The sequence below is a fragment of the Homarus americanus genome, unplaced genomic scaffold (genome assembly GCF_018991925.1).
Source record: "Homarus americanus isolate GMGI-L3 unplaced genomic scaffold, GMGI_Hamer_2.0 scaffold48354, whole genome shotgun sequence".
NCBI lineage: Eukaryota > Metazoa > Arthropoda > Malacostraca > Decapoda > Nephropidae > Homarus > Homarus americanus.
In genome coordinates, this window is record NW_024723833.1 from 4,756,882 (window position 1) to 4,770,963 (window position 14,082).

Genomic DNA, 14,082 nt, shown 5'->3' on the forward strand with positions numbered 1-14,082 from the left:
ATTATTAATTGTGTGTGCATACCATCATAAAATTAAGATGTAATTTTTACTACAACGTAGGTATTGTGTCTGAAAAAGTGGAGTTCGGGGGTCGGGCCAGTCTCTATTGGAATTAATCCCATATGTTCTGTTGTTCACTTTACGCGGTTTTCACTTTCCGCGGTACCCCATGGGTTCAATTGACCGCGTAAATCGGGGTACTACTGTATATTGTAGTATAAAATAAAATGACCATTATTCACGGCTTTCAACATCTTTATCTCAGGAGATACTTTGAAGTAATCAAGAGGTAATTCTCTACAATGGCTCTGTTTAGGGGCTAATATCTAACATTTCACCTGTTGACTGTGACAAATTTAAAAGTGCTTGGCATCAATCCATATTGAAGCCCTACTTAATACTGTACAATGACTTGGTATGTAATGCACTAAATAAAACAATGTGATATAAAAAAGATTTCCAGTAACTGAATAAATAATGTCGATGAAACTCTTGCATGTTTTGAATAACTTGCTGCATATGTAGTTAGTGATGTGTTCATAGAGTTCTTTCCACACCGAATAATTTATTAATAAGTACAAATAATCAAAAAAGTATCTATGCACATTATGTCTGATGTTTTTCTAAATGATCAATACACCTGTACCGCAACATAACCACCAACACGAACCATATTATATATTGTTCACTAGATTAATCTATTTTCTTATGAATGTGCATATAATAACAATACTTACTAAGGATAAAACAAGCAAAATATGGCATTTTGCAAAATCCACCGTCTGTGATGTCAGATTGTTTCACACGAAATGTGCACATACCTTTTGGATTGTGTGCACATAAATGCTTTGTGGGAGAAAAAAGTAATGTAAACATGTAATCACATTCCTTTTCCCACTAACCATCAGGTTCATTAAACATTATGTTCTCTACACATTCCTTACACTCCACACAATAAGTTAACTACACACATATTAAACATCAAGTATGTTCTCCACACGTCCTTAAAGGCATCATACAGTGTGTTCTCCATTTATCTCTTACACACTGTTTACATTTCCACCATCTGGTCTTCTGTTCCCCTGCAAAAATATTAGATGTATCATTTTCATTTGTCTTCAACATCAATGTTTTTTAACATGTTACTCCTATACCCTACATACACCATATTGCTTTAAGTCTTATCATATCCATTATCTTCTCTTCTTTACCCAATCAAATTTTTCATCACACACTAAACCACACTTAGTTGAATTTCTTTATTGGCATTTCCATACCAGTCTATACTGTACAGTACTTACTTATTCATATAATTTAATGATTATAACCACTTGCTCCTATTAGAATGAAGTTTTATATGTGAGTTAATATTTAGATTCTTACAGGTCTTTGTGGCATCTCATCAGAAAGTTTCACCTATGCAGGATTTTTTAGGATTTATTGAGCTTACTTCCTGAATGAAGGGAGAGCCTATGTTTGCTTTTGATTCTGGACATCCTACACTACAGTAAGAACAGTCTTGAAAACAGAAAACCTATCTGTGCCACATTTCCAATCAGAACTTTAGTAACATCCTATTCAATCTCATATTCCCTCATCATTAAGAGCTTCCAAATTTTAATGTTAAAGTATACTTAGTCCTAATTAATTTCATTGTTCCTTCCTCAATTTTGGCTTTTCAAATTTTGATGTTTCCTCAATTATTAAAATATTCAAAAGTGTTGTGTGAACATGAAACACACTGCTGCTTACATTTTAACTATAAAATTAATCGGATAAGGGTTCACGAAAATACAACTAATTATAATTACATTTGTTAATGACAATGACACACTACTGTACAATGTTATTATGAGTAAAATGCTGGTAAAAGGAATATGCTCTTTTGCAATTCATGCAGACAAGCTAAAATTTACTTTTAACAAATGAAATGACAAGGATATCTATAGCATAAGCACCACAACCCATGCTACCTGTGGGAGATGTAGATAAGATCTACACATACACATCTCGCCAATACCCTATCACTGTTTGCACAGCACTACTCAAAACCCAGCTTGTGCACTGCAGGTACAAACCATCTGGTAACTGTCATTTATCTTAACAAAAATGAAACAAAGAAAAACTAAATTCCAATTTAAAATGTTCTTAACAATATCCTATAATATTTTACTATGAGGAAAATGAACTCTCAAAAGTAAACATATGGCTGTACTGAACTAGAAAAACATTAAAAACTTTATGTGGTCTAAAGCTACATAATTCATAATTATCTAACTGGGTATGCTGTAAGTTCTTATATACGCAGATATATACAGAAATTTAATCAACGAAAAATTGGTAATGTTAACAAATACATAAAGCCACTGAAAATAATTTAGTTACTCAGTACTGCATGTGATTTTGTTGCAAATTATCACTGGCAGGCATAGCCAGATGTTATCAAGTCACTGCTACTAGCTTTCAGCTATTATTTGCATTTAGGAATGACAGCATGTCATACAGAAAACTCTGGTATTTTATCTAGGAATGACAAAAGAAATTCATAAACACCCACAGTAGACCCACTCAATCAAAAGAGTAACCTTGACCTTTGACCATGACCCCTCCACCCACCCCCCCACAATTTTTTTTAAATATACAGTACTATGAAACAAAATAAATAAATAAATTTTCCATCCAATATTTTAAGACAAAATTAAACAGCCTCTTAACTGTGTCAGGGAAATTCACAGGCCATGCCAGTACAGTATGTATTGTACTACTGTACCTGTACTGTATTCCTGTACAGGTAACTGAGACAATGACTTTCAAATATTCTCCCGTGATTATTAACATAATATTCTAATTTATTTCATAGCAGATATATTGTTATACATCTAAATTACTATTCTGCATAAAAAGATTCCAATACTCTGTAATACCCATGTTACTTTTTGTGGTATGTTCTGAAGGAATTTGATGTAAAAATGACTACTCGAAATAAACATTTTCTCTCAATAAAAAAAATTCTTCCTTGAGTTATATATTTACATGGTGTGCTGTCTAAGTACTCCTTCTTATCTTATACATTTCAATAAATATGATTTATATTATAATTATGTCGCGATAAGTGTTTTTGTATGATGTTCCCAAAATGGGAACGTTGGACACATCCGTAGTCTGCCTACCCTTATTTACTCATCAACGTGAATGAGCATGTCTGGTTTGTTGGGTTGTCCGGTGGCTGACACAACAAGTTCAAACAAGTAGGCTATGTATGAAACACAGTGATGTTTAGTCGCAGACTTGCAGTCGGCGTTGAGACACTGTTCTGTTAAGACAACGGCATCACGGATAGATCACTCACGCATGGATACCGGACATTTTTATGGGTGAGTGGTTGTTTGTTTCATCTTGCTTTTTTTCATATATTCTTGAATAGGTAAACATTTATTTATTCATTCATTTTATAATTGAAGATGCAATACGTTAGCTGTAACAATGATGCACATCGTAATGGAAGGTCGGTAATATTAGCAAAGTGAATATATAATAATTAGGTTGTTTCTTTTTTTTCAGCTCTGGTGGCCTAAGACGTAGATATCGATTTTTACGTGATGCTACTGAGGCAGTAACTCAATCAAATTCTGAGGATGTTGATATTGTCATTCTTCCACCTTCTACAGGCGATCAAGCTATCGAAAGTGATGAAGAGACTGAAGATGACGCACTTGATCAGGATTATGTGCCGGAGGAAGTTAGCGGAGAGCTTGAAGTCCATGACAATACCGCTGAGGATGAAGAAGAAAGCAACGGCAACATAGAAGCCGGGGCAAGAGGAAGATGGCGTAAAAAGGAAAATGTCTCGTTTGGTCCTCACTCAATTCCTCCAAGTGTTACTGATGTGCATTTAGGAAAGGAAATGTTTGAAATTTTCAAACTTTTCTTCACAGATGAAATCATAAGTCACCTAACAGAACAAACAAATTTGTATGCTCATCGAGAGAAAAACAACAAAGACTTCTGTGTTGATGAGAATGACATGATGAAGTTTTTGGGACTTCTCTTGATCAGTGGATATCACAGTGTTCCCTCTGAAAATGACTACTGGTCATCAAGTGAAGACTTGGAAATACCAATATTCGCCAAGACTATGTGCAGAGAAAGGTTCAAATCCATCAAGAGGTACTTTCATGTGGCTGATAATAACAATTTGGAAAATTCAAAGGTGGCCAAGATTCTGCCCCTCCTTCACATGCTGAGAAATAATTGTCAAAAACATGGAATTTTTCATGAATTTCTCAGCATTGACGAATCACGAATCAATGATCCCGTACCTCGGACAAAACAGCGCCAAACAGTTCATCAGAAACAAACCTGTTAGGTTTGGTTACAAGATGTGGATGATGTGCAGTGCTGACGGTTATCCTTATAATTTTTCTATTTATTGTGGAAAAGATAAAAGCAAGAAGGAGCTTTTAGGCTATCAAGTTGTCATGGACATGCTACAGCCAGTGGTGAATAAAGATGAACATGTTGTATTTTTCGACAACTTTTTCACTAGTCACGCATTGATGATTGACCTTACAAGCAATGGGTTTAGAGCCTGTGGAACAATCAGAGATAACTGCACAGGAAAGTGCCCTCTTCTATCAAAGAAAGAACTTGAAAAAAAAGAAAGAGGTTCATACGACTACAGATCGGATGATTCCGTCCTATGTTCTAGATGGAATGATAACAGCATTGTTACAGTAGCTAGCAACTACTATGGAGTCAGTCCTATGCAAAAAGTAAACAGATGGGTAAAAAATGAAGGAAGGAAGGCAATAAACCAGCCACATATGATAAAAATGTATAACAAAGGAATGGGTGGTGTAGATGTTTGTGACCAGATGCTGTCAACCTACAGGCCAAGACTACGCTCCAAGAAATGGTGGTGGAATATTTGGTCTCATCTACTGAACCTCTCCATTGTAGCTAGTTTCAGATTCTACCAGCATGTAAATCCTGGCTCTCAGATCAGCCATAAGGATTTCAGGCGTGAAATAGCTCGCACACTTGCAAGAATCGAAACACCAAGAAAACGAGAAGGTGGTCCAACATCCTCTGTACCAAAAGCAATAAGATATGATAATGTAAACCACTTTCTTCAGGAGTTTTCACAAGGTAGATGCTATGTATGCAAGAAAAACACACGTCTGAAGTGCATCAAGTGCGAGAAAAGACTTCACAAGGCGTGCAGTATCAACTTCCATAAGAAATGATTGTCAAACTACTTTTCAGAATTTGAGTGTAATTGCTTATTTTGATAATACTGATTATATATATATATATATATATATATATATATATATATATATATATATATATATATATATATATATATATATATATATATATATATATATATATATATATATATGATAATATCATGAATGTACTCCGGAAGTGTCCAACGTTCCCATTTTGGGAACATACTCAAAATACAAAAATAAACCAGAAAGGGAAAAAAGAGTTTTATTTTCATTCAGTGGATTCATACGAAATACTTCCGAAAGTTGTGGCTCTATACCTAAACTTTATAAGGCTACGGTCACTTAAACTCAAAATTTGTCCACAAAGTATTAGTGAACAAAAAATTTCTAGAAATTAGGTTTAAACAGAATCACAATGAACTTTTAATTTAGTCAAATCAATCATACTGTAATTTCTTGTATTCAGTTGGTTAGCAAACACCTTCAAAATTATTTCTTCATAATGAGTATAGAATTTTCCAAATAAATGAGGATAATTCAATCTACAGCTACCAACAATAAAGGGACAGATCCAGGGGGGTCCTGGGGGGGGTCTGGACCCTCCTTTTCATCAGAAAATTCCCATATTTTTTCTTAATGCAGTACAGTATTGTACTCAGACATTTTTTGTATAGTAAAAAGTAATTTCTATTGACCTTGGAATATCTCCTAATATCAAGTGCACATGGTCTCAAAATGCCCATGATATTAGTCAGATTTCAAAAAAATTTCAGAGGGGGCTTACAGCGACCCCCCAAAACACCCCAGCTGGGTGGGCTCACTGTGCTTGCCATGTCCCCCCACCCACAACTTCTTGACACCCCCCCCCACCCCTTTGATATTCCTGGATCCACCCCTGCAATTGTACAATATATGTATTATGATGCAAAATGTAAAAGTGTATCAAGCACACTACACAAAGGTTGTAAAAAAAATAAGCTTACTTACAAAATAAAAAGACTGATGAAAGGCAAAGATGCAACTAAAAACAATATGTGATAACACCTGATACAAAGAGTGGAGCCACACCAAACACAAAAAGATGGATCACTCAATAAGTCAAGTCAATACAACAGTAATCTCATGTCCTTCACTGTACACCCTTTATAAGTACAGTACAGTATACTGTTTACCAATAAATATTTTGAGTCCTTCAAGTTTGTTAACACAGGTATCAGCCACACTGAAAAAGAAAAAAGAGCAATGTTTTCAGTGACATAATACAGTATACAGTACTGTGTATACCTCTAAGTATGAAATAAGCGACTAAAAATTGGTTATACAGTAAGTAGCATCAATAAAAGCTGGTAAAGTTCTCTGTCAGTGATTCAGTCAAAAATGGTGACTACAGAAGAGACTAATGCAGCTTAAAAGTCGTAAAATAGCAGCACTGCACACCAGGAGGATAGACTTAAAAGAAAGAGTAAACAGATCATGGAGGCTGGCAGTGTATTTCACATTATGGTAAATGTTTGGTTTCATAATAGGTAAACTGGCCTACCATAAATGGAGCCAGTGATTTTCCAGATTAAGAACACCACTATGAACTATTAAACCCATTTCATAAAAAACATTAACTTTTCCCTTAATCAAATTAATTGGTTAATAGAGAATTTTGGTTACTCAAGAATGCTCTCTAAGCTGGACAGTTTCCAGTTACTCAAGCAACTTTCTGGAGTCTAATTATACATCTATCAAAAATAAACTCAAGCTAAGGGCCCAATAGGACCTGGGGTTCTGGGTTCCACTGAGCCTCATGTACAATGGAACATGAAGATTTAACCCTCATCTCAATGTGCCAATAAGAATCAAGGCATTAGGACTTTTTGCCCAATTGTTACCAGCTGGAATGATCAGTTTGTTTGAAGGTATTAGTGGTGCATTTCAAAGGTGATTTCATGACAACTTCATGAAATTTAGGAATTACTTTTTATCAAAGTTGAGAGCTAAACGATATTGGTCTGAAAAAAATTTTTCCCCATTATTTGCCATCTTGGAATTTCCAGTAAACAAGTCTCAGACCTGCTGAACCTAACAACAAATCCAAAGGGAAAAGGGAAGGATCCAACTCCAAGCCTCCTGTTTTCTGCTCAGCAATAAAGGGGGATTTCCAGAATCAATCTTCATTTGAAGCCTCAACTCAATCCAAGGAGACTTGTGTATCTAAAGCCAGCTAAATACATTACCTGTACAGTTTTCCCCTACCAACTGAAGGGGTTACATTCTAGAATTCTAATATGGTTAACAAAACTGTGGTTGGCAAGGGCTGGGTCTAATGGGAAATAAGGGGTCATGACTCCTGAGACATACCTAAATTCCTATAATACTGGTGTGCATTACTATATGTTACCTTTCTATACACTGTTTCACTTGTAAATTGTTGATGAATTGAGAAAGAGAAAAAATAAATAAATAAATTTAAAAGCGGAATAAAATTAATAATATACACACACAACCATGGTGGACTACTTTGGGTAACCTTAGAATACCATACACATTGCCGCCACATTTGCTTAATCTCATGTTTACATTGAGTAAAACCTTACCAAATACCTGTAAAATGAATAGAAAATGCCCAGCAAGTGATATTTGTGCCTCTGATAAGCAAATACTGTGTCAAAGAAATATATTAATATTTAGAGGTTATAGGTATCCCTCGTTAAACGTTATTTCAGTTCACTTTAATTTTTTTACACCCTTTTTCATTTAATGTTTTGTCAAAATTCAGTTTAGCAATACTGTAGCTTGACTCACTGGGAAGGGGTAAAAACTGGGAATGAAGTGGCCTGTGAGATGGCATGTTGTTATTTTTACATGCAATGAAACTAAAATAGTTGTGGAATAATTATTAAAATAATGTACTCAAATGTGGCTTAGAAATAGAATAAATAAATAAAATATAAAATAAAACTATCAAATAAGAATAAAAGAGCATGTGAGTGTATGTGTGTGAAGTGAATGTCTGTGTGGACTCATGAGGCAATGGGCTGCAACTGCATAGCCAACTCGCCACCCACCTTTTTTTTTTTTTGGAGGTTTATTATGGAGTTTTTTTGTCATTAGCACCTGAACCCATTTTTCCCATATGCCATACAGTGATTTTCAAGGAACCTAGCTCATTTGTATAGCAAGGTATATCTGTACCTGTATACAGCTCAAGGTTAACACTAAGTGCCCCTGTACAGGGTGTATGCTATATTTTCTTTAAATATATTACAATGTCCTGTATAAAAATACTGTACAATCTGTACAATACACAATACAGTACAAGTATCAAAAAAGAAAAGAAAAGTGTAATATAGCAGTCTTCTGACATTACAGTACAAGCCTGGCCTTGATGTTCCCTAACAAAGCTGCTCCTTGCTGTGTACCTCCCCACCTTTGTATCATATCCTCAATCTGCACAAAGCACTTTCTCTACATTTTTTTTTAGCAAAGATCATGGGGCACATAAGTCACTTTTGCACTACCTGTTACACAAGTCCTAATGTACTTTTATTTTTCTTTATAGTTCTCACAGTTGACTCATTAAATGGGTGGATGCAACATTTTCCTTTGATGCAAGTTGATTAACGGCCTTGGGTGACGTTCCAGAACGTCCGCTTAGCGCACCCCAGGTGACATTCCAGAACGTCCGCCTATTTTCCCGCCAATTTTTTATTTTTTTTATTTATTTATTTTGTTTTGGAAAATTTTATTTTTTTCACGATTTAAACCCACGGGGGGGTGGGTTTACTGCCAGCAGCACCCTAACCCGGGGCTTAAGGGTTAACCAATTCCACTCTCTGAGCCAGTGAATTTACTTTCCTCATCCTCTTTGGAGTAAAACCACTTGCATCACTAGATATTTGCTTTAAGGCCATATTTCAAGGGGGAAAAAAGTCAATTTATTACAAGTTTGTTAACAGCAGTGTCACAGGGATATTCATGGGGGTGAGTCTCAGTCCCTATCAGAAGGGAGCAGCATACTGACCCACTGGGCAGGATATTACACCTGTACGAACATTCAAAGCAAACATTAAATTAAAAAATTTGTTGTGTAGAAAGCAGCAGGATATTTTCTTTTTGTATATATAGTGCTGTAACAAGGGAGATGCACAGGAAGGCCCATTTGAAGTCATTTCTAAGATGCATAAGCCCCTGGCATTGAAAAACCTTACATTTTATCCAAACAGAAACAGTGAAAAGGAAAACAAAAAAAATCAGCAAGCTATCAGCTAATTCCCAACTGACTTGGAATTTAGCCTTACAAAACTGCAAGATTAAAATAAATGGAATCTTACAGGTGAATCAACAGATTTCCCAGGAACCCACTACAGTATAATACGATATGATCAACCTAAGAAGAAATTTCCTCAATCAAGCCAAGAGGAAAGGCAGATTTCCTCTTGGAGAATCAATAAAGTTTAAGCCTAATTATAGATGGTCCTGTACCTGCATTTAATCCAGAAAACAGAACTTTACCAAAGGGAATCTTTGCAGTTGAGAAAAAAATTCCAGTTCTCCATTTTTGACAGGTGAGGTGCAGGGTAGACTTGACACATCAGACTCTCAACATCCAAACATTTAAGTCCAGAATCTGACAAATACAATTCAGAGTATATAACTAAAAAAAAAACCTTTTCCTCTGATAGAACAAAATGTAGAAGAGTAGAAGCCCGCTTAGAAATGGAACCAGACACCAATTCCAAGACTGGAATTTCATCAATAAAAGCCTTAAAATGTCCCACAATTTCCCCAAATGGTATGTGCAATAAATGTGTCACAAATGGCTACATTCTGGAATAGGGAAAGAATTCAGGAAAGAGGGATTCTTTCCATACCACTATTTCTGAATTACCAAGATGATGGGGAGACCCTAAATCCAGTTCTTCAATGAGTTTTCTGGACTGGTTCACCCTTGATAGATCAGAGAACACTTTCCATAAACTAAGGAATCAACATGTCAGGGTGTAGTCATGCCTCCTCAATACTGCTCTTCTATATCATAACCCCCCACATAAACCTTCATATAGCAACAAATGTAGGAAGTAAGTCAAATGACTTTACTCACCATACCCCCTTTATGTTAACTATCTTTACTTCCTTGATTACTGATTAACAACCCACATTAAAGACTGAAGCTGCCAAATTCACTCCAGACTTGGAGACTTCCTCAACATCAACACAACTACTCCAGGTGTGCAGTTTGTCTCAGGACCACAGGTAAGTCAATCTCCTCCCAAGGCCCAAGGAGCTCAGGAGGAAAATGAGTCTCTTCACTTCTAATTTCCCCAGATTAAGGAACCGCTTCTCATAATATTGATGCAGAGGTCTAAAATCAGGCACTTAAACATAAAGCTTTTTTTTTTTTTAACATAGGAGGTACCACCAGAATCTGCTGCATAAAACACTAAAAACCTATCACAAGACTGACCATATAAAAGGTGAAAAATACCACAACAGACAATTCACAAATAGAACACATTTTGACAATGCAAGTCAAATAACCCACAGGAATTCACAATGCAAAGGGAACCAGTAAATAGCTATTATGATTTAATGAGAACAATACAATAATAACCTGCAGACAACTTTAACCATTAGCTTTTTGCTCTGGGGAAAATTGTCTGGTGAGGGCATAACTCAGTACAGTGGTCCCTCGATTAACGAGCACCTCGGTTAACGAGATTTCGGTTAACGAGTTACCTTCCATAAGATTTTTAACTTCGGTTAACGAGCAATCCCTCGATTAACGAGTTTCTTACGAGCCGACCTCCACATGTTTTAGCTTGCATTTAGCGGTCCACCATCTGTAGTATTAGTCCGCCAATACAGTAATCGGTTCTAGGGCTTAAATTCCTTACCCTTTTAGTAAATATCAAGAAGTTTATACTATTCAATCATTTTAAAAGTTTAATATTAAATTTTTTAGTCATTTTAACAATTTTTGAACATAATTGAAGGTAGGGTCACTAGTTTGTGGCACGCCATCCAGCCTGCCAACACAGCATACAGGCGTCAGTCTTTGTGTCTTTTCAGTGGAGGTAACATCTTGCTTGAGACTCTCTTCAACTAAACGCTTTTTTCTGTGTTTGCAAGCAAATTATTGGTCATTTTGAAATTTATTTTACATATTGACAATATATAATGCAGTGCAGTGTTGATTTAAAGAAAATAATCTTGAATTACACCAAGAGAACTAAAATTTTATGGGTGAAATGGCACCATGGGGTGACTTCTCTTCAACCCCAATGCCTTCTCTTCTCCCTTCTCCTCCACCCCCATTCTAATTCCCATCATCATCATCCAGGAGCCTTCTACATACACACCTCAAAGTAAGTGTACTTTTCTACCTTTTTTGTTGAATTTAGGCAATTTTCGGTGAGCTGGAACCAATTACCCAAAAACCCATTGAAACAATGGTTTTGGTTAACGAGTTTTTCGGTTAACGAACAACCTTCTAAAACAGATTGTGCTCGTTAACCGAGGGACCACTGTACAGTAAAACCTTGCTAACACGACACCTATGGGGCTCTGACTTTGCTGAATTATCCCAAATTCCCAATTATCAAGGCACCCCCTTACAATAAAACAATATTAAAATATAATCAGCCCATGTACATGCAATTACTAATTTTCAAAAAGAAACACTTACTATAGTGCATTTTTTCCCATTTGAGAAGAGATGCCCCGCCCCCTCCTCAAGAGTTGCAGCTGATTGGCTGTTGCAAATCAGTCCGATTTCGTTCTGAAGTAATGATGTACTGTACTTCTAAATGAGTTTTATTCATAATCGTTGGGATGACCGTTTCTGACGAGAAAAACATTTAGCTAAATTATATAAAGATACTGTACATACATTCATTATTTCAAACATGAGCATGTAGGAAGTTTATCAGAAATCTTATATATGAATTAACTGTTAAACTCTAGTAGGAAATTCACGCTTTCGGAGGACGCATTTAATATATACTGTATACTTATTTTTATCCACAATAAGGCATACTAAGACAAATTATGTGTCAGTAATACAACATTATGCAAAAACTAACATTTTAAAAGATCAGAATCACATTGAAATATTGCAATGCCTCTGAAAGTTGGTGGACGAGATGAGTGTGACTGACTGGGGAGCTTGGCAGCTGAGCCTTCAGCAGAGGCGGGAAATATGAAGTTGTTCACAGTCATTACCCGCCTCTGCTGACAGCTGGGTAATATTTCAATGCGATTCTCATCCTTTAAAATGTTAAGCTTTTGCATAATGTGGTATTACTGATATGTAATTTGTCTTAGTATGCTTTATTGTGGGTAAAAATAAGTATAAATTAAATGCGTCCTCCAAAAGCGTGAAATTGCTACCAGAGTTTAACAGGTAATTCATGAATAAGATTTCTGATAAACTTCCTACATGCTCATGTTTGAAATAATGAATGTATTATTAGTATCTTTATATAATTTAGCTAAATATCTTTCTTGTCAGAAACGGTCATCAAAACAATTATGAATAAACTCATGTAGAAGTACAGTTGTAATCCGCTTAACGCGGTTTCACTTAACGCGATTTCTCATATACGCGGTGCCTCGCCAGAACCGAACTTTCACTTAACGCGGTTCATCTACTCATATACGCGGGAAGCGGCGCAGGCACGATGCGCACAAGATCACCCAGCCATCAAAACATTACCGAGTTCTTCACCCACCACAGCCGGCCCAAGTCAGTGATAGTGATAATTATAGTGAGGATATGGACTTATATGGACTTTGAGGGGTTTGACAAAGAGGCCCTGCAAGCCTCTGTGGTAATAGTGATACAATTGATACAAGTGATACAGGTGAGGGCCAATAATCTGCCCTCTGCCTCGGAACCAACCCCCCATCCCCTGGTGCCCAGCCATCTTTTCTACTAATGTAAGTGTTAAAAAACCTAATATTATTGATATTTCTCTTAATTATTAATTGTGTGTGCATACCATCATAAAGTTCAGATAATATTTTTACTACAACATAGTTGTGTGTGGTCAAAAAGTGGAGTTTGGGGGTCGGGCCAGTCTCTATTGGAATTAATCCCATATGTTCTGTTGTTCACTTAACGCAGTTTTCACTTAACGCGGTACCCTGTGGGTTCAATTGACCGCGTTAAGCGGGGTACAACTGTACTGTACATCATTACTTCAGAACGAAATTGGACAGATTTGCAACAGCCACTCAGCTGTAACTCTTGAGGAGGGGGCAGGGCATTTCTTCTCAGCTGGGAAAAAATGCACTATAGCAATGCCTGCAAAGAATAAAGCAACATAGTAGGCGACAGAGGCATGGTATGTGACACAGAGGCATGGTAGGTGACGCAGGTGAATAGTAGGTGACGCAAGTGATGGAGGGGAACACCAAGTAAACAGTAAGGCACTTATGTATAATAGTGTAATTTGTTCACTTGTACAAAATAAAGTTTCAATTTCTCTTAAACACTATTTTCACTTGGAGAGACAGCCAACATGCACCTGATCATGACAATACATAACAAATGCCAGACTGACTGAGTGGTTAGTCACTGCTACCCAAATGACTCGGACTAGACAAATTATACTAAATATTCCAAGATTTTCCAAGATTATTTTATATAACTCGTTTATTTCCGAGTTATTTTTAAATAAATTACGAAAGTATAGCCATCTTAAGTTATATAAAATTACAAATTATCAAATGTTGAGTTATCCAGGATTTACTGTATTGTAACGCACACTCAAACTGATGGTTACAGCACCTGCATAACTAACTTAGCTACACTAAGTCAGATTTCAGTAAGTGCATTCCATAGACCTTATCG

At 36.2% G+C, this 14,082-nt stretch overlaps 2 protein-coding genes across 2 annotated transcripts in view; one reads left to right on the forward strand and one right to left on the reverse strand.

The window, feature by feature from the left end:
- Nucleotides 1-237: 237 nt before the first annotated feature.
- The window catches only part of LOC121863758 (kelch domain-containing protein 10-like), a 43,071-nt gene continuing 29,226 nt past the window's right edge, over nt 238-14,082 (reverse strand). The window contains exon 9 of the mRNA XM_042362527.1: nt 238-6,459. The gene's annotated coding sequence lies outside the window, so the exon portion shown is untranslated. The remainder of the gene's footprint in view (nt 6,460-14,082) is intronic.
- Nucleotides 3,199-10,544, forward strand: LOC121863895 (piggyBac transposable element-derived protein 3-like). Its single transcript, XM_042362808.1, has 3 exons — nt 3,199-3,248; nt 3,562-4,167; nt 10,418-10,544. Exons 1-3 carry the CDS (start codon nt 3,199-3,201, stop codon nt 10,542-10,544), a joined length of 783 nt encoding a protein of 260 aa, XP_042218742.1.

What these genes read in the sequence shown, in the direction of transcription:
- LOC121863895 (XM_042362808.1), top strand. Translation starts at nt 3,199, where the DNA reads ATGTCTGGTTTGTTGGGTTGTCCGGTGGCTGACACAACAAGTTCAAAC. An exon ending in GACACAACAAGTTCAAACAA is followed by an intron (nt 3,249 to 3,561) that starts GTAGGCTATGTA and finishes CTTTTTTTTCAG; the next exon opens with CTCTGGTGGCCTAAGACGTA. An exon ending in AGGTTCAAATCCATCAAGAG is followed by an intron (nt 4,168 to 10,417) that starts GTACTTTCATGT and finishes AATTCACTCCAG; the next exon opens with ACTTGGAGACTTCCTCAACA.